The sequence below is a fragment of the Macaca thibetana genome, chromosome 10, assembly GCF_024542745.1.
Source record: "Macaca thibetana thibetana isolate TM-01 chromosome 10, ASM2454274v1, whole genome shotgun sequence".
NCBI classification, from domain to species: domain Eukaryota; kingdom Metazoa; phylum Chordata; class Mammalia; order Primates; family Cercopithecidae; genus Macaca; species Macaca thibetana.
In genome coordinates, this window is record NC_065587.1 from 27667725 (window position 1) to 27692130 (window position 24406).

The window sequence follows — 24406 nt, forward strand, 5'->3', positions numbered from 1 at the left end:
ACCTCCATCTCACCCCTGGGGAGCCCCAGGGACACAGCCCTCCAGGGCTTAGACCCGGTGGTACTCAACTCCGCAGGCACAAAACCCTGTTTGTCTGTGGGCCCTTTGGTATCACCAGGTTTTCGGGGCTTCTAAAGGAGAGCCCCGACCTGGCTTCACCTGGGCCCTGGCCCCAGTGCCCCTGGTGATACTCAGGTGCTGGGCTGTGATCACAGCCTCCCACCAGCCTTTCCCAGAACCCTGCCCCAGGTGTTGGAACTGTGCCCGGAGGAGGGAGCAGACCCCGAGGGAGGCCGGGAGGGGCTGCTGATGGTGAAGGCTGCTGTGTCTAGCTGTTCCCTTCCAGACCCACTCCCTCTGGTCTGTGTCCCCAGCTGGTCCAAGCCCTGATCCCTGGGATCTGGGGACCTCTTCCCATTTGCTGTTCCCTGAGAACCAGGCCTCCCTCTGGAGAGGATCACAAGCTTGGGTTTCACTCTGGGCTTGCTCTTGGAAACCCCCCAGGAGCTTGGCTCTGACCAAGATGTTTTGCTCCAGCCTCTTGCCAAATCCCCACTCCTCGGACATCAGCTTCACCTCCCGTGTCCTCGGCTGGGTGAGCTGGACGCCTGCGGGTCTGAGAAGACACCCGGGTTCCCGGCATCAGCTGGCCACCCGCTGCCTAAGAAAGCGCCAGGGTCGTGGCACCCCCTGGTGGCTGGTCCTAGGTAGTGTCCCTGCCCAGCCCAGGGAAGAAGGGCCTGGCCTTTGGCATGGACCTTCCCTGGGCCCCCAGCCATGGGCCTGGCTCTCCCCATGCTGAAGATACTGAGGCTAGTTCCAGCGACCGCAGTGTGAAGATCTCTGAATCCCACCTCTCCGTTCCTCCGCAGCCAGATGGCTCCATTTCACATACAATACACTGAGGCCCAAAGAGTGGGGAGCCAGGCCAGGGAGGCTGCCTGGAGCCTGGCATAATGGCCTCATTTATTGTGCTGCTCTGCCACTCACAAGGGAAGCACGACCCCAAAGTCCCCTTCCCGGTCCTTGTGAGTATCTTGTCCCTGGATTGCTGGTCAGCTTTGTCTGCCCCGAGCACTCAGTAGCCGGCAGGCTCCCCGCCTTTCCTGGAGTCTGAGGCAGCTGCCCAGCCACCAGGTGTGTGGACAATGGCTTGCACCACAGCGATGAAGGTGGATGCGATCTGGGTGTGATGGTGCCGGGTTTCCAGGGCTGCAGTCACTGCCTGGGGGTGGGAGGAGACGGGAAGCCTGAGCAGGGCTCCAGGTGCCACCTGAACCATGCCTGTGTGGTCACAGGCCTCAGCCCAGGTGGTGCCATTTCAGGCCAGGTCATCAGGAAGAGCAGGTTGGGGCCTGTTTGGTCTCATTGGAGCAGGGGCTTGGCCCTCATGGCACAGGCGCTCCAGATGGCCCAGGCACCAGAGAGAGGACACCAACCATTGTCCACTCCATGATGATCCAGGCCTCCAGTCCAGGATGCCCTGGGACCCCACACCGTGACTCAGTTTCTCCAACCCCCAGCGCACCTGGTCAATGTTTCTCTCCACTGTTGTGACGTTGGGTAGAAGCTGGTTGTGCAGCCGGGGCTCCTCCACGGCCCGCTTCACGTTATAGCCGAACCAGAGGTTGTAGATGATGGCCTGGGGCATGGGAGTATGATCAGCATGGCCTGGGGGCTGTGCAGGGTGGGCAGAGCCAGGGAGAAAAGGGGTGACACATACCAGTGCAGTGGCCGTGGTGATCTGCGTGCCCCCAGAAGCTCCCACCACCATCCGGACCTGGCCGTCCTGGCCCACCATGATCGTTGGACACATGGACGAGAGCGGCTGCTTCCCTGCGGCCGATGGGAGAAGGCGGGGATACCGGTCAGCTGCCTGCCCAGGACACCCCCCCTCTCCACCCCAGCCCCCCACCCCCGGACCTCCACCCCATACCTGGCTGGATGAAATTGGCGGGTGAGGGGGGCACCCCAAACTGATTGGTGATGTTGGGAGAGCTGAAGTCATCCATTTCATCATTGAACAGGATCCCGCTGACTGGGGAGCGGACCTTGGAGCCAAAGCTACCGCCCAGCCAGGTCAGACAGCGCCTGACCTCGCCCGACCCAGCCTGGTCCCTATCCACCCACTGAGGCTCAGACTTACTCCCTGAGAGGCCCAGGATAAGCTACCAAGGTCGGTCCTCAGTTTCCCACCAGGAAAAGGGGTGATGGAGCCACCTTACTGGATAAATGGGCAGTCCCTGGGCCACATGCCCCTGGCCCTGTCCCACCCAGGCGGCCCAGCAGCCCCTACTAGAGGTTGATGGTGCTGGTGGCGGACACAGCACTGCCGTCCTCTGCGACGACAGACAGGTGGGAAGTGCCTCCGTCATCTGGCGTGTAGAACTCAGGTTTGTAGTAGGAGATCGGGTGAGTGGTATCATCAGAGATCTGGGCCCGGAGCTGGGCAGCGAAGAACTCAGAGGTCATTTTGCGAACCACCTGCCGAGACCAAAGAGTTGGCCTGAGGAGGTGGGGAGGGAGGGTGGGGAGGGGGCACAGGTCTCAGAAGGCCCCCGACTGTGGCTCTGACCACAACCCTCTGGCACCCACAGCCTTCCGTGGCTCCCCAGGGCCCAAGGGCAGGCCCAGCACCTTGCATGACCAGTCTGACTCTCTGTCTCTGTCGCCTTCCAGCAACTCTGAATGTCTGTCTGGCCCTCAGCCTCCAGACCCTTGCCACATTCAATCACTCATTCACTCATGCAAAAAATATTTCTAGAGTTCGCACTGCATGCCTGGCACTGGAAAATCAACAGGGAACAGACACTTAGGTCCCTGCTCTCATGCCAAGAAAAACAAATGCACACGGGGAAATTGCTGAAGCCACAAACCAGGTAAGGGGAATCAAGAGGCATGAGGTATGAGCAGAGTGGTCAGGGAGGGCTTCTCGGAGGAGGCAACATGTGAAAAGAGCCTGGAATGCAGCCTAAATGGTCAGTGCAAAGGCCCTGAGGCAGGCGGTATAGCCTGGTAAGCGATAGGCAGAGAGTGAATGGGGTCGGGGGAGAAGAAGATGAAGATGCAGGCTGGGGCCCATCCCACAGGACCTCCTAGGTCCCTTAGTGACTGGCTTTTGCTCTGTGCCACGCAGGCTTTGGGCAGAGGAATGAGCAGGCTGGGGAGTGTTTTCACGGGGTCCCTCTGAGAGCTGTGAGGGGGAGAAGGATAAAGCCCAAAGGGGAGACTGTGGGTATCAACCAGGCAAGAGATGATGGCCTGGGTGGGAGAAAGAGAAGAATTGAGGATGGCACCAACTAGGGAGGCAAATCCTGCAGAAGGGGCAGGTTTGGGGACGGTCAGGAGCTTGCCTTTGGATGCTTCATCAGACCTGAAGAGCATGGGCGCATGTATAAGCATGGGTGCACCGGCAAGGGCGGGCTGAGGGATGAACATGGAGGTATTGACATTGAGAGGCTGCTGGATGCCACGAGCCTGGCCAAGGTCCCCAAGGCCGTGGCGAGGAGGAGATGAGGAGGTGAAGGAGGAGACAGAGAGGATGGGCCCTGAAGGCTGAAGAAAATGCCTCAGGAGAGTTTCAGCAACACCCCCACAGATTAGCAATCGCAGGGCAAGGTGCTCTGTCTGAATCTGCCCCTAAGGAAACAGAAAGGCAAATCCAGGATGTGGGACATCTTCCAAGACCACTGCCCCGGGCTTTAAAAATCAACAAAACAGGTCGAACACGGTGGTTCACACCTGTAAGCCCAGCGCTTTGGAAGGCTGAGGTGGGAGGATCGTTTGAGCCCAGGAGTTTGAGACCAGTCTGGGCAACATGGCAAGATCCTGTCTCTAAAAAAAAAAAAAAAAAAAATACAAAAATTGGCCAGGTTTGGTGGCATGTGCCTGTGGTCCCAGCTGCTTGTAGGGGCTGAAGTGGGAGGATTGCTTGAGCCCTGGAGGTTGAGGCTGCAGTGAGGCGAGATCACACCACTGCACTCCAACCTGGATGACAGAGACTCTGTGTCCAAACAAAAACACAACAGAAACAAAACAGCCAAGGGAGCCTACTGTAGGTAAAGAGAAGGGACAGCAGGTTGTGTCACCCCAGCATCCTGCTGTGGTATGTTCAAGTCTCACTCTTGAGACACACCCTGAGGTGTGACATCAGCAACCTACTGTCAAATCCCTCAGAAAAACACGAATCCCAATAGACGTGGGTGGAGACGGAGAGAGAGGAAATCCAGCAGAAACGTCCACACTGCGGACTCTAGGGAAAGGGAACATTGACACTTGGACGGTTTTGGATTTTTTTAACATTTTCGTAGGTGTGAAAATTTGCAAAATGAAAACTCGAAGACAGTGTGGTGCGCTGTGTGAGATGCTGTTGAGTGGGGCCTGATGGGGAAACTGAGGCTGGATGTGGCGATCTGGTGGTATGGGGATAGAGCAGGGGAGGGGACACCCTGAAGGGAGAGAGGACATAGCCCAGCCATGTTTGCTGTAAGGGGAGCAGAGGACAGAAGGAGGCAGCAGATGGAAGTTTCTAGAGCTACAAGAGCTGCCTTTCTTTCGGGAATAATCCGTTATAAAGAAGTAAATGGTCAGAGGCAGAGAGGAGCATTGTAGGAACAGTGCCCTGAGCCAGCAAGTGGACGGAAGAGCTGGCCTTAGCTAAAAGGGGACACGCTGTAGTGGCCCTGTCCCCTCAGAGAGACAAGACACCAGGTCACTGGCTACAGCAGGAGTCAGAGGTGCAGAATGCTCATGGGGAAAGAGAAGACACCACCCGGGCAGCTGAGGCCCCTCCGGGGAGGTCCCTGGTCAGTGTGGAGGGGTCTGCAGGTCTGCCCGGGAATGCCAAGGACCCCAGTAGGTAAGGAGGGATGTGAGGATCCTCAGCGGGAAGGGATATGACAGGGTCTCACAGGGACCCAGCATGGAGCTCTCCCTTTCACCTGTCCTTCTCCTCATGCCCGAGGGCTGCAATGCCCCCATGCGTTCCTCATCTCAGCACTGAGCTCGAGAACCACAGCATGTGCAAAGCACTTGAGGTAGGAGTATGGCCACTAATTCCCCACACTGTCAGTTCTGTGGGGCAGAGGCCACAACTCGGGGTCACCGACCAGTCCATCTGAGCACACAGTAGGCCCGCAATCAAAGTTTGTGGCAGGAATGGATTCATAAAGCATATGTGAAGCTGCAGCCGCCCTGGGGAGCCCACCTGATGCCTCTACAGCAGGCCCCACGCCTAGAGTGGGCCAGCCTCTGCCCCTTACCTCAGTCACATCCACAAACTTGGGGTCCCCAAGCAGGGTCCTCTTGGCATAGGCAAACCGGAAAGCCTCTACGATGCGGTGGTACGTCAGGCCCTTCTGCTCCGGGGTCTCCACGCTCGCCCGGGAGAAGTTGTACCCTGGTTGATCAGAACCAGGTGCACGTTGCTGAGCCCCAGAGGATCTGAGGGACTCAGAGGGTGAACACCTTCCTCAGCCACTTTGCCCACCTCAAGGAGCATTTAATAACCAATAGCAGCAGCTGCTTCAGAAGGCTGTGGTGAGAGTGAAGTAAGGTGAAGGCTCCCCAACCTGGATCTCACGTCACGCATCAGCTCTGGTCATGCAATGACCAAGTGGCAGGGCCACCCACTGGACCAGGGATGACCTCTGGACCAAGCCCTGCAGCCCTGAGCTCCTGTACCTCTCTCCGTCCTGATGACTCCTGTTCCTCCTCCAACCCTTGAGCATTGCCCACTTCAGCCCTGTGGCTCTGCACTGCCTCCTTCAGGACATGGTGAGCTGTGACGCAGGAGCACTCCCTGGGAGCTCAGTGATGCAAAGACGTGGCATGGGGGCCAGCAGAGCTGCAGCAGGGGTGGGGCGTGTCATGGGTCCTACCACAGGGCTGTGGCACGACCACTCACCTTTAAGGATGTTGAGGATGAGGGCCAGCACGGGCCCGCTGAGCGGCGCGCTGGGCATGTACAGCACCGCATCTCCCAGGCTGATGTTCAGCGGGTGCTCAATCAGCTCAGCGCGGTAGTTGTTCAGGTCCTCGGCTGTCACAATGCCCCCTGCAACGCGACAGCAGCTCGAATGGGCGCTGGGAAGGGGCTGCACCCTCGTGTGGAGGATGGAGCTGCACCAGTGGTGTTGGGGGCAGGCATGGCTGCACCATAGTGGTGGGGAAAAGCCTGAACCTACCAGGGAGGACAGAGTGCACTACTGGAGGGGTGGGACTGTGCCCTGGGAGGGGGCCACAGGCAACCTCACCCCCTTGGGAACCTCACTCGCTCTTGAACTCCTGTCTCCCTGACACTGCTCACCACCCCACAGCTGGGCTGGGGCCACCTGCCCTCTGCCTGCTTCGCTTACTGGCTTCCTGTCTGCCTTCTGTGGCCAAACAGTGTTTTCTTTTTTCTTTTTTAGAGATAGGATCTTGCTCTGTCACCCAGGCTGGAGTGCAGTGGCTTAATCACAGCCTTGAACTCCTGGGCTTAAGTGATCCTCCAGCAGATCCTCCCCCAGTAGCTGAGGCTAAAGGTGGCACCACCACGCCCAGCAAATTTTAATTTTTTTGTAGGGTCTTGCTGTATTTCTTTTCAGTATGCTTTGAATTTTTTATTTTCTGGTTCCCCAGCCCCACCCCCACTATATTTATGTAGAGTCTCAATATGTTTTTTGTAGTCTCACTATGTTGCCCAGGCTTGTCTTGGACTCTTGGCCTCAACTTCTACCTCAGCCTCCCAAAGTGTTGGGATTACAGGTGTGAGACACCAAGCTTGGCCTCAGAGGGCCTTTTCTATATTTCTTTTTATTTTTTTGAGATGGTGTCTCGTTCTGTCGCCCAGGCTGGACTGCAGTGGCTTGATCTCGGCTCAAGAGAGATTTTTAGTAGAGACAGGATTTCACCATGTTGGCTGGGCTGGTTTTGAACACCTGACCTCAGGTGATCCACCTGCCTCGGCCTCCCAAAGTGCTGGGATTACAGGCGTGAGCCACCGCGCCCGGCTCAGAGGGCCTTTTCGAAGTGGAGAATTCCTGCCGGTGTCCCTGCCACTCAGCCTCTTCCCATGATGAATGGATAGAGGGAGGGGGGGAGGTTCTTAATTCTCCAGGAGTCAGCTCCAGACAGACAGGGTATTGGCTAATTTCCAGCCTCAGTGGTAAAGGTCGACATGCTAATCACCCTCCTCCATGAAACAGTGACAAAAATTACCTGAAGAAAGCCACAGCCAAGCTCCAGACCCTTGCCCCACAAAGCCCCTTCCCCACGCCTCTCTCAAGGTGACCCTCATCCACATAACCCTCCTGGTGAATCAAAGCCCCCTCTCCCTGGGCCTTAGCCCAGCTGTTCCTCTGCCAGGAATCCCTTCCTCTCTCTGCCTAACAAAATTATCTGCAGCCCAGCCACCACCTCCTCCAAGAAGTCCTCCTGGATCTTCAGGCCGTATTCTAGTGCTTCCCTAGCCCTGGCTCTTGCTTGCACCTGCATTTACCCCACCAGGGACTTGCTCTCCTGGACTGTATGGTCTCTCTCAGTTTTGACACAAGCAGGAGCTGTGGACCCACATGGCCAGTCACTGACCCTCCTCCACCAGGAACTTGCTGCAGGCTCAGGCAGGACTGGTGGACCTCAAGGCTCTGGGCCACGGCTCAGGGTTTCTACTGCAGGGTTCCTCACCCCTGAGGTTATCCACTCACCAGCTGCCTGGATGTCCTTCACAATCTGGGCCGTGAGGCTGCCGTTGTAGAAGGCCTGAGCACCCTCGATGGCCAGCGTCTCGTAGGTGTCAGCCAGCCGCGGCAGGGTCAGTCTCTCCCCCTCCCGAAGCACCTTTCCATCCCGGCAGAACACCTCACTGGGGCAGAGGGGGCTCACGTGAGGAAGCAGGTGGGATGGACTCAGCTAGACCATCCCCCACACCCACCGACACAGGGGAATGGAGCAGAACAGGGGCGGCGCCTGTCACAGGTGGGTTGCCCCGTCACTCAGCGCTCGTCCTCCCAGTGTCCCTTCCGGGAGCCTCCTAGTGTCCCTTGCCACTCAGGACATATGGCCAGCCACAGTGGTCACTGGGATCCCACCTCAGAATGTGTCCCCACACGTGGTGGGAAGGGTCTGCATCTCCTCAGCCCATTATCAGTGCGGGGTCCTGAAGGCAGAGGGCCATTCCACTGCTGCTAGGGGCCTGCAGGGTCCTTGGCCTGTGCCTGCACTGCCTGTGTCAGGGGGCCGCACCCACAGACATACCACAAGACAGGCTGCTGCTCGATGACGGTCCGCTTGTTTTCCAGGGCTGCTGCCAAGCTCTTGCCCACGGGGAAGCCCTGGCGGGCCAGCTGGATGCTGGGCTGGAAGAGGCGAGCCCAGGGCAGCCGCCCATGCCGCTGGTGCGCCAGCTCAAAGCCTCGGATCTCTCCAGGCACCGCCACCGACAGTCCCCCTGGGGAGAGAGAGCCACAGTTAGCGACCGTGAGTAGGGAACATCAGAATCTCTCACAGGCAGCATCCCAGGCACATTCCCTGACTCGTTTTACAGATGGGGCAAAGGTTTATGTAATCCCAACACTTTGGGAGGCTGAGGCAGGCGGATCACGAGGTCAGGAGTTTGAGACCAGCCTGGGCAACATAGTGAAACCCCGTCTCTACTAAAAATACAAAAAATTAGCCGGGCATGGTGGTGGGTACCTGTAATCCCAGCTACTTGGGAGGCTGAGACAGGAGAATCGCTTGAACCCAGGAGGCGGCGGTTGCAGTGACAGGAGATTGCGCCACTGCACTCCAGCCTGGGCAACAAGAGCGAGAGGCCGTCTCAAAAAAAAACAAAAACAAAAACAAAAAATCAAAGATTGAGTATGTTGCAGAAGACTCCAAAGGGCACCACCCAGGATCCCCACCTGAGGTATAAGACTTGCTATGGTGAGTGTGCCCTGCCCCTCCAACCTCCAACTTTTTTTTTTTTTTTGAGACAGTGTTTCATGCTTGTTGCCCAGGCTGCAGTGCAGTGGCACAATCTCGGCTCACTGCAACCTCCACCTCCCAGGCTCCAGTGATTCTCCTGCCTTAGCCTCATGAGTACCTGGGACTACAGGCATATGCCACCACACCCGGCTAATTTTTGTATTTTTAGTAGAGACAGTGTTTCACCATATTGGCCAGCCTGGTCTTGAACTCCTGACCTACGTGATCCACCCGCCTCAGCCTCCCAAGGTGCTGGGATTACAGGAGTGAGCCAACGCACCCAGTCTTTTTCTTTTCTTTTCTTTTTTTTTTTTTTTTTGACAGGGTCTCGCTTTGTTGACTAAACTAGAGTGCGGTGGTACAATCGTGGCTCACTGCAGCCTCAACCTCCTGTGCTCAAGTGATCCTCCCACCTCAGCCTCCCGCGTAGCTGGGACCATAGACACATACCACCACACCTGGCTAATTTTTTTTTTTTTCATTTTTTGTAGAGACGGAGTCTTGCTACGTTGCCCAGGCTGGTCTCAAACTCCTGGGCTCATGCAGTCCTCCTGACTTGGCCTCCTTAAGTACTAGGATTATAGGCGTGAGCTGTTGAGACGCTCCCATCCTCCAACTTTTATCCCACAATCTATTGTGCCTCCTTTGAGCAGTGTCCCTGGATAGACAGCGGCTTCCCCTCAGGTACCTGGGGAATTTGGGGGCCTCCTCTCCACTGAAGACCAGACTGGAAAAGAGAGACTCCACCTCACACTCTAGAGCGCCATCCCCACAAATGAACAAATAAGTGAATGGGATGCCTGTTGAAAAGGCAGGGTATAGACAGCCTGGGGTCAATTTTAGCTTCACCACCTCCCAGCTGTGTGACCTCAGCTGATTTGCATGACCTCTCTGAGCCTCAGCATCCCCACCCTGTAAAATGGGAATCCACACAGCATCCCGTATCGCAAAGGAGCAGGGAGGGGTGTGAGGGGCTCGTGGGTGAAAAGCACAGAGCACAGCCTGGGCCCCAGTGAGCCCTGGTCTGTGAGGGCTGCTAGCATAATAATTATTCTCTCCGTGTGCTGCACAGGGTGGCCCCGGAGGCCTCAGCAGAAATAACAGAAGCTCCTGGCCCTTTACCCTGGTGATGATGGTCCTGACCACTCACTGTGGGAGGGTGCTATGGGGCCAGGAAGGGATGGGGGTGCTAGAACTGCCCCCGGACCCTGATGGGGCCAGGCTCCTGTGGGCAAGGCCCCTTCCCGGTGGTCCAGCCGGCTCTGCACCCACTCCCCAAGCCTGCAGGACCGCTTACCGTCTTGGGACTGCTCCGAGCTGTTGAACATGCTGGCAAAGGCCAGCCTGGGGGCCACCTCGCGGGCATTGATGACCTCAGCTTTTCCTAGAAGGAGAAGCAGGTAGGCAGGCAGACCCATGCCGCGTGAGCCCAGGGACCACCCAGCTGTACCTTGGCCCAACCCACACCCCCTGCCCTTCTCCCTCGCCTCTCCCAAGGCACTCACGCGTGGTGCTGTTGTAGATGGTGAAAAATAGGCCTCCCCCGATGCCCATGCTGTGGGCATTCATGAGCCCCACACACAACAGGGCTGCAATGGCTGCATCCACCGCAGAGCCACCGTCCTGCAGTGCGTCCCTGCCATGTGGCACATAAAGACGTGAGAACCTGCAGGCTTCCATCCTGGCCCCACATTCACACCCTGCTGCCCACCTGCCTAACGGAGGATGGAAGAGAAGTCCATTCGAGTTTGGTTTTTTTTTTTTTTTTGAGATGGAGTCTCACTCTGTTGCCAGGCTGGAGTGCAGTGGCACAATCTTGGTTCACTGCAACCTCCGCCTCCCAGGTTCAAGTGATTCTCCTGCCTCAGCCTCCCGAGTAGCTGGGACTACAGGCACGCGCCACCACACCCAGCTAATTTTTGTATTTTTTAGTAGAGACGGGGCTTCACCTTGTTGGCCAGGATGGTCTCGATCTCTTGACCTCATGATCAGCCTGCCCTGGCCTCTTTTTTTTTTTTTTTTTCTTGAGACATAGTTTCTCTTTGTTGCTCAGATTGGAGTGCAGGGGTGTGATCTCAGATCACTGTAGCCTCAATATCCTGAGCTCAGTTGACCCTCCCATCTCAGCCTCCCAGGTAGCTGGGACTATGGGCACATGCCACCACGCCCGGCTAATTTTTTCTGTTTGTTTTGCTTTTTGTAGAGATGGGGTTTTGCCATGTTGCCGAGGCTGGTCGAGAACTCCTGGGCTCAAGTGATCCACGCACCTTAGCCTCTCAAAGTGCTGGCATTACAGATGTGAGTCACTGCATCTGGCCTTTGTTTTATGAGACAGAGTCTCACTTTGTCACCCAGGATGAAGTGCAGTGGCATAGTCCCAGCTCAATGCAGCCTTGACCTCCTGGGCTCAAGCAATCCTCCCACTTCAGCCTCCTGAGTAGCTGGGACTACAGGTAAAAACCACTGTTCTGGCAATTTTTTGTCTTTTTTGTAGAGACAAGGTCTCCCTATGTTGCCCAGGCTGATCTCGAACTCATGATCTAAAGCAATCCTATCACCTCAACCTCTCAAAGTGCTGGGATTACAGTTCCTCTTCTTCTTTCTTTCTTTTTTTTTTCCTTTTTTTTTCTGAGATGGAGTTTCACTCAGTCACCCAGGCTGGAGTACAGTGGTGTGATCTTAGCTCACTGCAACCTCTGCCTCCTGGGTTCAAGTGATTCTCCTGCCTCAACCTCCTGAGTAGCTGGGATTACAGGCTCACGCCACCATGCCCAGCTAATTTTTTGTATTTTTAGTAGAGAAGGAGTTTCACCATGTTGGCCAGGCTGGTCTTTTTTTTTTTTTTTTTTTTTTTTGAGACGGAGTCTCGCTGTGTCTCCCAGGCTGGAGTGCAGTGGCGTGATCTCGGCTCACTGCAAGCTCCGCCTCCCGGGTTCACGCCATTCTCCCGCCTCAGCCTCCCAAGTAGCTGGGACTACAGGCGCCCACCACCGTGCCCGGCTAATTTTTTGTATTTTTAGTAGAGACGGGGTTTCACCATGTTAGCCAGGATAGTCTCGATCTTCTCACCTCGTGATCCACCCGCCTCGGCCTCCCAAAGTGCTGGGATTACAGGCTTGAGCCACCGCGCCCGGCCGGCCAGGCTGGTCTTGAACTCCTGACCTCAGGTGATCCACCCTCCTCAGCCTCCCAAAGTTCTGGGATTACAGGTATGAGCCACCTCGCCCAGCCAGTTTCTTCTTTTTCAAGCAAACAAATGTATATGACTTTTATAAGTGGGGCAAGAAGGGAAATTGCTATATTTTATTAATAACTTTTTTTTTTTTCCTGGCTGGGGACGGTGGCTTGCACCTGTAATCTCAGCACTTTGGGAGGCCAAGATGGAGGATCACTTGAGGCCAGGAGTTCAAGACCAGCCTGGGCAATATAGTGAGACCTCATCTCTCCAAAACAGTCTTTTTTAATTAGTCAGGTGTGATGCACACCTGTAGTCCTAGTGACTCAGGAGGCTGAGGTGGAAAGATGGCTTAAGCCCAAGAGTTCAAGGCTGCAGTGGGCTATGATCATGCCACTGCACTCCAGCCTGGGCGACAGAACAAGACCCTGTCTCAAAAAATCAAAAACACAACATTTGTTCTGTTTAAGCCTTTAGGAGGGAACTGATCTTTGTATATAACACGAGATAGAAGTCTAAACAGTAGAGGCCAGGTGCTGTGGCTCACACCTGTAATCCTAGTACTTTAGGAAGCTGAGGTGGGAAGATCACTTAAACCCGAGAGTTCGAGGCTGCAGTGGGCTGTGATTGCTCCCCTACAATCCAGCCTGGGCAATACAGTAAGACTACACCTTTAAAAAAAGAAATAAGCTGGGTGTGGTAGCTCACACCTGTAATCCCAACACTTTGGGAGGCCAAAGCAGGTGGATTACCTGAGGTCAGGAGTTCGAGACCAGCCTGGCCAACATGGAGAAACTCCGTCTCTACTAAAAACACAAAAATTAGGCCAGGTGCAGTGGCTCGTGCCTGTCATCCCAGCACTTTGGGAGGTAGAGGGGGGCGAATCATGAGGTCAGAGGTTCAAGACCAGACTGGCCAACATAGTGAAACCCTGTCTCTACTAAAAATACAAAAATTAGCCAGGCATGGTGGCACATGCCTGTAGTCCCAGCTACTTGGGAGGCTGAGGCAGGAGAATCAGTTGAACCTGGAAGGTGGGGGTTGCAGTGAGCTGAGATTTCACCACTGCACTCCATACTGGGTGACAGAGCAAGATTCCACCTCAGGGGAAAAACAAACAAACAAACACAAAAACACAAAAATTAGCTGGGCGTGGTGGCGCACAACTGTAATCCCAGCTACTTGGGAGACTTAGGCATGAGAATTGCTTGAACTCGGTTGGCAGAGGTTGCAGTTAACTGAGATTGTACCACTGCACTCCAGCCTGGTGACAGACCGAGATTCCATCTCAATAAATAAATAAATAAATAGAAATAAGTAAAAATAACAACCAAACAACAAAACAGAGGAGTTTATCCAAAGAGACAGAGACTCTTAGAACTGAGAAAAGAGGCCCTGTTGGGTTCTAGGAGACCCACACCCTGCTCTTGGGGTCACCGTCCCCTTCCCAGAGGCTACTGAGAGAGTCCAAGCAAAGCTTACATGTGGGGAAACTGAGTCTTACAGGGGCAGAGGTATTGTCCAGGTCCACTTGCCCGGTTTCCAGGGCCCATGACCCCATGCCCTGCCCTGCTCACCTCCCAATCTCGGAGCAGTGCTTGGCATCCGCAGCCACGGCAGCCCTGGCGTACACATGGTTGTCAGGTTCCTTGGAGGCCAAGGGCAGCAAGAGACAGAGGCCAACAATGTCCACGGCCAGCAGGCCCAGCACCACTAATTTCTTCATGGCTCTGCTGCATCCACGGGGTAAGGAGCAGGGTCAGGCCCAGCCTCAGACACACCCACAACTGAGCCTAATCTAGGCTGAGCTGAGCAGCTTCCCAGGATGCAGCAGAGAGAGGAGTATGAGGAAGAGGTAGACACGGCAGCCACTCTGGTTTCCCTGTTAATCCTCCAATCCAGCTTGATGGCTTTGTCACCACAACCCCAGAGCCACAAGGGTGAAACCAGAGCACAGCCCCAACCCCATTCACAGGCAGGAAACTGAAGCTTAGACAAAAGGCATTTACTGAGGTCAGCTGGCCCCAGGAGGTCTCAGACCTGAGGGTGAGCCCAGCCCCCAGCATGGAGTCACTACCCCTGGGTATGAGAACGCACAGATCTCTGGGGCTTCCCCAGGCCTGTCTACACCCCTGGACCGGATGCTTACCACCCAGACCTGGAGTTGGAATCTGTCTCCCACACTGTCTACCCTTGTGGTGCAGCGTTGAGAATTAGAAAAAACACCCCTTCAGTAAGATTTAATAACCACTACCTGCTGGAAACCTGTTGAAAGAACTATATGTATCCCTATAGAGAGCTGAGAGGTGGCAGGCGCCCCCTGGAGTTGGGCAATGACCCCTTGCACAACCGGCCCTGTCCCACCCCAATCCACAGCCACACACAGAGCCCAGGAGTGGGATAAGCATGGCCCAAGGACACAGGGTCCCCCAACCCCATCACAGCTCTGGCTCTACTCTAGAGCTGATCCCCCCACCCCCACTCAGGGCTGCCAAATCCTCCCGGGCCTCAGTTTCTCCATGCTGCACTCTTCCCTCTTAATTCCAAGAAGCCACAGCTGTCTCAAGGGCTTCTTTGCCTAAGTCAGGTGACTCCCCCCAGCCCTCCTTCACCCACCTGCATACCTCACTCAAACCCACTCATCAGTCAAGAAACAGAGGCCCCCCCAGCCCAGACCCAGTTGGATAAAGAACCCAGGGCTCTGCCCACCTGTGGGATCCTTCTGCAGGGTGCGCCCACACCAGTCTCACCCCCTCGCTGAGCTGAATGAGGCCGGGTTTCAGCAGGAGACAGATTAGAACAAAGGTTCCCTGGGAGATGAGGCCACAGAGCTGGGGTGCAGCCAGATGCCCAAGCCGGGAGGGGTTGGAGATGTAAACATCTGAGACCCCACAAGGTCTGAGGAGCCTAGATCACCTCTACGACCCCAGGGCAAGGGATACCTCTCCTAACAGGCCCTCTCCCCAACTTGCAGGGCTACAGGCAGGGCTCTAGGAGCTGTTACTCCAAGGACCCCCCTCACCTGGGCTGAAGGGAGTCACATGATCCAGGAAGGTCCTTCCTCAACCCCCAATTTCAGCGTTCTGAGCAGATAGGCTGATGGAGGACCCCAGATAGTAGAAGCAGGGGGATGAGGCCTGTCCATCCATCACGCCCTCACCTGCTCTGCCCCATTCAATGAGATGGGGTGGGTGCCCCCACAGGGCTGGCAGGCCCAAGCCTCTCAGCCCTCAGATCGAGGCCCACACATGGTCTGCAACCTGCCAGAATTGTCACTCTTAGAAAGGCTCTCACTTAAATTCCTTCTTTCATTCCATCATTCATTCTCCCATCAAATCCTGGCCCCTCCAGATTCTTCTCTCAAGGAGCCCTGACCTGGCTGGGCATGAGACAGTATGGTCACCCCAGAGCGAAGAGCCCTAGGGGAGGGGCAGACACTAGAATAGGGGCCTTGGGAATGTAGCCCAAGCTGGGACTGGATTTGGGGAGGACCTGCCAGGTGGAAGGAACCACCTGACCCTGAAGGCTGGGAACTGGAACCTTTCCCAGGAAGTGAGGGCTACAGGGGACCTCTTGACCACCTTAGGCCCTTCCTGATCCCCGAGGTGTCAAGGCTGGAAAAGGAGGTGGCCGAGCTAAGACCTTCAAAGCCAAGTCAATCTGGACTTTGAGATCCCTGGGAGACTGGTCAATGTGTCACGGGCCCAGTAACCTATTAAGCCTGGCTCACTCATTAAGACCGTGGTGGGTGCCCATTAGCGCCTTCGCCAGCTTCAGGAGACGAGCAGAGGGCAGGGGTCATGGGAAGAAGGGAGCGCTGACTGGGGTGCTAGGTGGAGGCTGGCTGAGCTGGCTCTCTTGTGTCCTTGTTCCTTGAGGAGTGTTCCAGGGCCAAGCCGGCCTCCAGCCAGGGACAGCTGCCAACACAGCCCAGGGGGTGGCGCCCCACCATTCTAGTGACTTTTACCTCCTTATCACCCCTGTGTGCTGGCACCAGCAGCCCACACTGCCTCGGGGGCTTTGGCCAAAGGGCCAGGTCAGTGCCCGGCTCAGCATCCAGCCACACGGCTCCTCTGAGAAATGGGCCCACTGTGGCCTCCAAAGCCCTGTCTGTTTCAATGGGCTGGGATCTGCCCCACCTCTGTATCTGGGAAAACAAGCTCCTGGTGGAGCAAGAAGGGAGCTCTTGGCATAGGAACCTGTAGCATGAGAGGGGAAGGGACCTGCCCAAAGCCACTTGGCAAGACAGTGACCCATGACACAAGTTGCAAAGCAGTTCCTGCAACTGGCATCTCATTGCAGCCCCACCCCACTGTCAGATCCAGAAAACTGACCACACTGAGTACCAGGAATCACCCAGAAAGCCTCATGCCCTGAGTGGGCCATGGTGAGGGCCATGTTGTGGGGAATGGTGGGGGCAGTGCATGGGGGCGTGACATCCCGAACGGCAGTCATGAAGCTCACAATGAGTGAGTAATGCAGGATGGGTCCAGATGCCCGCCGTGCCTGGCCCATACTCCAGAACTGCTGGAACAACATCTCAGGGCCCCCTGGGAGCCCGAAACCCAATATTATCCAGGACATTTTATATCCCCTGGTGTACTGCACCAAGGAGACACTTGGTAAACTGGCTAAATGAAACTGACTTCAAATCCAAGCATCATAGCATTTGAGTCAATATTGGGATCACAGAATCTCAAATGTTTGGTCTCTGATCTTCCAGCATCCCAGAAAGGTCGGCTTACATATCTTGCCCAGCAGGGAGCTCACTACCTCCAAAGACAGTGGGACTGTGTTTGGCTGGCAAGTTCTTCCCAACATTAAGCCCCAGTTTGCCTCTTTGTAATACCTGCTGCAGGTTGCAATAGTCCACCTGCTGCAGGTGGGCCTGACCTCAGATCCTGCCCACTGTCTAAGGCCACAGAGCAGAGAAGCAGGGGCCACCCCAGATCCTGTACCTGGCCACAGCCTCTCTGAGCCACAAAGACCACACTGAAGGGATGGAAGGAAGACTTCAGCTCAATGAAAGGGCTGGTGCCACTCAGTTGTGATGGAGGGAGGTCAGCACAGGCCAACTGTGGGCATGGACAGAGTTCCTGTGCCCCCAGAGCCTGGCCAACACCCCCAGTGCCATCTGCAGCATTTATTATTCCAGCACCCACCTTTCATGTGAGGACACAGGCTGGAGCACGGCCAAGTGCGTGGGTCCTTCAGAACTGTCAGCTTGTGCATGCCTGGGAGCACCCAGCCACAGGGCTGGCCTGGCACTTGGTGAACCAAGTCCAACTATCAAACCCAGAGGCAGGATGGCAGAGGCATGGGCCCTAGAGTCTCTGGGTTCAAACAACCCCAGCCACTGACAGTGTGGGTATCGCAGCAGCCTTTCCCTTCCTGGCCTCAGTCTCCTACCTGAAGAGCAGGGATGACTAGAACAGTTGCTGGGTGGATTCCCTGAGATGGCCACGCGCAGACTGTAGGAGGCACCTGCTACTTTCGAGGCCTCACAGGGTCTCGCCAGGCTCCGACACCGGGCTGTAGGAGCTTCTCTCCTTTCCTGATGAGCAGCTCAGAGCAGGGGCCCAAAGGGCGACCCTCCTATGCGCCCTGTCCTCCCTGCCCAAGGCACCCTCCACAGGTAGGATTTATCACATCACCTGCTAATTATCTGCAGTGTCTCAAAGCTCCAAGGAGAGGTTGGAGGTGGGGGGAGACTGTCCATGCCCCAGTCCCGACACAATTCCATGGTCTGATCTCTCGGAGAGCCAACCTGCTCCTGTCTCAATGACTCCCTGGTGGTACGTGCAAGCCTACCTGTTCACCCACAGCCCCACATGACTTCACTGATGGCAAAATGGCGCAGCACTTTCCACGCATGCCATGCTCTCACCTGGACTTTTGGGGACCTCCCTCTGCCTTGTAGCAGCACCTTCCCGACCTCCCTCACTTCTTGGATGCTGGGCTCAGGAATGCTCTCACTGACGAGTCTGCACCCCTGCTGGCTAATGTTTCAGACGCGCCAGGTGGACGTGCCCAAGCCTGAGCTAAGCAGCTGCCTCCCCAGACCTCCAACCGCCAGGCAGCCAGTGTCTAGCCCGGGGCAGCCGCCCCTGCATCCTCACTGGTCCTGTCCAGTTGCTCCCGCCTCTACACCCCACTCCCAGCCTCACCTGATCCCCAGTCCCCACAGGGCCACTCCTCTCACCCGGAGACTCCCAATCATAGGTTCCAGCCCCCCTGCTGTTTCCCTACTGCAGCCTGGGCACTCAGTAGGCAAATCTGAGCATTCCATTTCCCCACTGGGAAAAAAAGCATGCCAAAGGCCCCCTTTGTCCTACCTTGCTGACACCCATCCTTTCCTCTTTTTTTTTTTTTTTTTTGGAATTGAGCAGCTGGATATGAACCGTCCTTTCCTCTTGCTCCTTCCTGATCTTTGGGACTTTGCACTGGCTCCATTGTCATGGCCTGAGGCACTCTTCAGACACCAATCACAATGCCACCTCCTCCTGAAGCCCTCCGGCACTGCACCTCACTCTGCAGGCCAGCTGCTACTGCTGCCTCCTTCACAGTATCCACAGTGCCCAACAATCTTCACTGAATGGATGGATGCCAGCTGTCAGGTGGCTGTTTTCACTAAAATGCATCTTCTAGGACTTTACACTGAATCCACCTAGCCACCTGACAGCTGGCGTCTCTAATCTTGTAATCCCAGCCCTATGGGAGGACGAGGTGGGTGGATCACTTGAGACCAGGAGTTCAAGACCAGCCTGGGCAACATAGTGAGACTCTGTCTTTAATTTTTTAACTAATTTTTTTTTAAAGGTCCAAGATGACAGGGTTTGGGGAGCTTCATGTGGTGGCTGACAGGAAGGGGAACAAGAACTCATCCATGGCCAGGTGCAGTGGCTCATGTCTATAATCCCAGCACTTTGGGAGTGCGTGGTGGGTGGATGGATTGAGCCCAGGGGTTCCCGACCAGCCTGAGCAATATAGAGATACCCCATCTTTACAAAAATAAAAAAAATTAGCTGGGCATAGTGGCACATGCCTGTGGTCCTAGCTACTTGGGAGGCTGAGAGGGGAGGATCACTTGAGCACGGGAGGCAGAGGTTGCAGTGAGCCGAGTTAGTGCCACTGTACTCCAGCCTGGGCAACAACAAAAAAACCCAACTCATCTACGTGTCCAACTCCACCAGGACAGAAACTTCTGTACTTGGGAGTCTTCCAGTCCTCACCCTATGTATCTCTTCATCTGACTGTTTATCTGTAGCCTTTATTTATTTTATCTTTGTGTGTGTGTGTGTGAGATGGAATCTCTCTCTGTGGCCCAGGCTGGAGTGCAGAGGCAGGATCTTGGTTCACTGCAACTTCTGCCGCCGGGGTTCGAGTGATTCTCCTGCCTCAGCCTCCTGAGTAACTGGGATTATAGGCTTCTGCCACCACATCGAGCTAATTTTGTATTTTTAGTAGAGACAGTTTTCACCATGTTGGCCAGGCTGGTCTCCAGCTCCTGACCTCCAGTGATCCACCTGCCTCGACCTCCCAAAGTGCTGGGATTACAGGCGTGAGCCACCGTGCCCGGCCTATTTGTAGTTTTTAAAGTTTCCTTTGAGCTACTGACTTTAAGTGATGATAAAGTATGTCTGAGGAGAAAATAAAATAAAACGTCCTTTGAAATAAACCGACAAACAGGTCTCCCGGAGTTGTGTGAGCTACTCTAGCAAATTAATTGAACCCAAAGAGGGTGCTGTAGGAACCCCAACTAGAAGCCGATTAGTCAGATGTTCCCAAAGCCCAGACTTGTGACTGGTGGGATGAGGGGTGGTCTTGTGGGACCAAGCCCTCAACCTGTGGTTTCTGAGGCCATCTCCAGGTAGACAGCATGAGAATTGAGTTGAATTGGAAGACACCAGCTGGCGTCGGCTGCAGAATTGATTCTTGCTGGGTGTGTGGGGAGAATCCACACATTTGGTCACAGAAGTCTTCTGTGATGATTGTTGTCTTGTGACAACAGAGGGAAAACACAGTAGTGTTGTGTGTGTGTGTGTGTGTGTGTGTGTGTTGAGATGGAGTCTCGCTCTGTCACCCAGGCTGGAGTGCGGTGGTGCTATCTCGGCTCACTGAAACCTCCGCCTCCTGGGTTCAAGCAATTCTCCTGCCTCAGCCTCCTGAGTGGCTGGGACTACAGGCGCATGCCATCATACTCGGCTAATTTTTGTATTATTATTATTATTATTATTATTATTATTATTATTTAGTAGAGACGGAGCTTCGCTATGTTGGTCAGGTTGGTCTCCAACTCCTGGCCTCGGGTGATCCACCCACATTGGCTTCCGAAAGAGCTGGGATTACAAGCGTGAGCCACCGTGTCCAGCCAAAAAACACAATTCAAATTGATTTTTCTTCACATGACCTTATTTGGAAATAGAGTCTGTATAGAAATAATTAGTTAAGATCATACGGGATTAGAAAGAAAACTAAATCCAGTAGCTAGACTTCTTACAAAGAGGCTGTGTGAGCTGGGCATGGTGGCACTCACCCGTAATCCCAGCTACTTGAGAGGCTGAGGCAGGAGGACTGCTTGAGCCCAGGAGTTCAAGACCAGCCTGGGCAACATAGTGAGACCCCATTGCAAAAATAAGGAAGGCCATGTGAAGGCCACACAGACACATAGGGTAGATGGTTTCAGAGACTGGAATGATGCAGCTACAGCCAAGGAAGCCCAAGTGTGGGGAAAAGAAAGAGAGATCAGACTGTTACTGTGTCTATGTAGAAAGAAGTAGACATAAGAGACTCCATTTTGTTCTGTACTAAGAAAAATTCTTTTGCCTTGAGATGCTGTTAATCTGTAACCCTACCGCCAACCCTGTGCTTGCAGAGACATGTGCTGTGTTTACTCTAGGTTTAATGGATTTAGGGCTATGCAGGATGTGCTTTGTTAAACAAGTGCCTGAAGGCAGTATGCTTGTTAAAAGTCATCACCATTCTCTAATCTCAGGTACCCAGGGACACAGACACTGCAGAAGGAAAGCCAGGTATTGTCCAAGGTTTCTCCCCATGTGATAGTCTGAAATATGGCCTCGTGGGAAGGGAAAGACCTGACCGTCCCCCAGCCTGACACCCATAAAGGGTCTGTGCTGAGGAGGATTAGTAAAAGAAGAAGGCCTCCTTGCAGTTGAGATAGAGGAAGGCATCTGTCTCCTGCTCGTCCCTGGGCAATGGAATGTCTCAGTGTAAAACCGGATTGTATGTTCTATTTACTGAGATAGGAGAAAACCGCCTTAGGATTGGAGGTGAGCCGTGCTAGCCTGTGCTGGCAGCAATACTGCTCTTTAATGCACCCGGATGTTTATGTAGCAGCACATCAAAGCACAGCACCTTTTTCTTAACCTTGTTTATGACACAGAGACATTTGTTCACATGTTCTCCTGCTGACCCTCTTCCCACTACTACCCTATTGTCCTGCCACATGCCTCTCTCCAAGATGGTAAAGATAATGATCAATAAATACTGAGGGAGCTCAGAGACCAGTGCCAGGCGAGTCCTCTGTATGCTGAGCACCAGTGCCCTGGGCCCACTTTTCTTTCTCTATACTTTGTCTCTGTGTCTCTTTCTTTTCTCAAGTCTCTCATTCCACCTGACGAGAACCACCCACAGGTGTGGAGGGACTGGCCCCCTTGATCAAGGATTGCCAGGAGCCACCAGAAGCTGAAGAAGCAAGGAAGGATCTTCCCCTGGAGTCCTCAGAGGGAGCGTGCCTTGTCCTATACTTGGATTTCAGACTTCTAGCCTCCAGAACTATTCTGTTGCTTTAAGCCACGGAAGTGGGTTGTGTAATTTGCTATGGCAGGTCCTTACTCTGTCTGTGGTTACACATCCAACAAGTGGCAGCCCAGGGGATTTGAATCCAGGCCCTGAGCCTATACCTGTGATCTCAACCCACCCTGCCAAGTTCTGCTGCCTACTACAGCCTCATGACAATTCCTGGCCCTGCAGAAGGTTGACAACCTGTAACTGTAGAGCAAGCGCAGGGGACATCCTCTCTCCTTAGAGTATCCATCTGCTTCCTTCCTCCCAGTGAATGCCCCCAAATCATTCTGTGTCCTTCTTTACAGTGGCTGCCAGGAGGCTCAGTGCCACCCAGCTACATGCTGAGGTTACATTAACCCTGAGCTGGCCTTTTTTCCTCCTAGGCTCGAAGAATATCACCAGGTGGGTAGAGAAGGGACCAGAGGCAGTGCAAGGCCAGTTCGAGCCCTGGCTACAGCCCTCTACCAGCCCACTGAGCCAACTGGACCTTGTGTTCCTGTCATTTGAACTGGGCCACTGCATGGATGGCAGAGGGCTCGAGACGCCAAAGGTGTGGCTGTCATCAATTCCTGTCTCCTGGCAGGTCCCACTTGGAGCCTAGTATGTTCCCATTAGAGCCTGAGGTCTAGCTGTGTCCTCCCTACCTGATTCTCCAGCTCCCAACCTCTGACCTCACTGACTCCCTAGGGATGGCAGGGCTACCCAAAAGGATCCAGGGTAAGCCCTTGAGCTCCCACATCAGCCCTGGGAGCTGAGAGGACAATATCGCAATCCCTCCACCCCCTGGGTCTCAACAAGCACAGCTCTGCTGCTCAGGGTAACCCCAGGGAGAGGGGCCAGCAGCCTTCCATGTGGAACACATGGGCTGGCGAGGTGGAATCACGCCCCCACGCCTGAGGGGATAGCTCTGCCTCTGGGGTTCCTGTTCAAGTCAGGTTAGGTCAGAAATTGTCTCCAAGAGCCCATTTACCCTAGGCGCCCTGCAAGCAGGCAGAGAAAAGCCCATTCAAGGATCTAGGCCCAGCCACCACCCTCCCTCTTTTGCTGGAAAAATGTCCTCTAGGAACCTCTCAGCCAGGGACACAGAGGGTGGAGGATGAGAGGCAGGGGCTGGGGCAGTTCTCTGCCTTCCACAGGACTCTAAGCTCTGGGCACTCCCCCACACCACTGCCTAGGTTGCCCCTTTCATGCCTCGATGCTCAGCCCTCCATCCCCTCCTCCCTCCCCCCTCCCCCCGCCCAGTCTTCTCACATTCGAGGGGACAGTGTCCAGGCCTGGCTCAGCCTCTGGGAGGACATGGTCAGGATCTGGGAGCCCTCCCAGCTCTGGCTCCAGCCCTGAGGCTGCAGGGGAAGGGGAGGAGGGCTTACCTGCTGCCTGCTCTGGGCAGGGGGTCTAGGAGGTCCCTGGGGCACTGGGGCTGCTGCTTAAAGCTCTGACCCACTTCAGTCGCCACTTCAGTTCAGCAACAGCACCTTGGCCCTGGGGGAGGGCAGGCAAGGCCGTCGTGCAGGTTTGCCAAGGAGGAAACCTGTGGTGCCAAGGTGGCCCCAGGACAATACTGGCTGTACTGAAGCGGGAGGAGAGGTTGTTATGTCCAGCTGGCAGGTGCCAGGAGAGAAGGGGATGCAGGCACAGGCCCAACAGGGGTTGGAGGTCCGTGGATGGTCAAGAGCTAAGACATCCTGCTGTCCTCTGCCTTGTCTCAGGGACCCAGCCCCACAGGATGACAGAGCCTGGCACCCTACCCTCTCCCCACTGCCATCTCTGGGCAGGCAGTGCTTAATCCAAAGGAAGGAACCTTGAATCTTCATAGGGTAATTAACAGACACACACACACACACACACACACACACACACGGGAGCTTGGCTGTCATTCCTCACTATATGCCCTCGGACGGTGTTCAGCCCTTCCTGCACAACAGGTACCCATCCTCACAGGCTAGACACATGCTCCTTGCTTGAGGAAGTGGGGACTGCAGATCAGTGCCTCAAACATTGTGAGGATCCCAGAGCTGGGATTGGGGCTGCAGGGGCCCAGCAGGCCTCCAACAGAGACCTAGATTTCTGCTGAGGGAACCCTGGGAAGTGGGATACTCCTTGAGCTGGTTGGGTCAGTACCTCACCCTGGTCCTCAGAGGAACCAGGGCCCCCACCTCACCCTGCCTGCCCCCCACCCCCCGCCCCACCCCTTGTCAGGGAGGAAGACCGAAGCCAGTGGCAGATACAGCCCGCCTGCTGCCAGCCTGCCCAGAGCTGGGCTTAACAGTTAACCTCACTCTTCATCCGGTTTATTCCCCAGGCTGGAGTCAGAGGTGGGGGCTTGCCCCAAATCAAGAAGCAGGAGGCAGTAAATATTTGCCAGTGCAGGAGTGTCCATGCAGTGTGAGCAGGTCCTACACCACAACTGCCATTTGCAGGGAAGATTCCTTTTTTTTTTTTTTTTTTTTTGACATGGAGTCTTGCTCTGTCACCCAG

The 24406-nt window shown here is 55.0% G+C and overlaps 1 protein-coding gene across 1 annotated transcript; it reads right to left on the reverse strand.

Moving 5' to 3' along the window:
* Window positions 1-916: 916 nt before the first annotated feature.
* LOC126929551 (glutathione hydrolase 1 proenzyme-like) lies at window positions 917-23682 on the reverse strand. The gene is made up of 12 exons (XM_050745994.1): window positions 23299-23682; window positions 13699-13854; window positions 10452-10582; window positions 10244-10330; window positions 8236-8428; window positions 7686-7843; window positions 5906-6055; window positions 5262-5398; window positions 2297-2484; window positions 1937-2064; window positions 1529-1836; window positions 917-1225 (listed from the first exon to the last, which is right to left on the reverse strand). The coding sequence occupies exons 2-12, from the start codon at window positions 13845-13847 to the stop codon at window positions 1079-1081; spliced, it is 1776 nt and encodes a 591-aa protein (XP_050601951.1). The 5' UTR covers window positions 13848-13854; window positions 23299-23682; the 3' UTR covers window positions 917-1078.
* Between the last annotated feature and the right edge of the window lie 724 nt (window positions 23683-24406).

Excerpts from the sequence above, each read along its gene's own strand:
- LOC126929551 (XM_050745994.1), bottom strand. The coding sequence starts at position 13,847 with ATGAAGAAATTAGTGGTGCTGGGCCTGCTGGCCGTGGACATTGTTGGC. Across the intron at positions 10,583-13,698 it reads CACTGCTCCGAGATTGGGAG|GGACGCACTGCAGGACGGTG; the intron begins GTGAGCAGGGCA and ends GCCACATGGCAG. Across the intron at positions 7,844-8,235 it reads GAGCAGCAGCCTGTCTTGTG|TGAGGTGTTCTGCCGGGATG; the intron begins GTATGTCTGTGG and ends CCTCTGCCCCAG.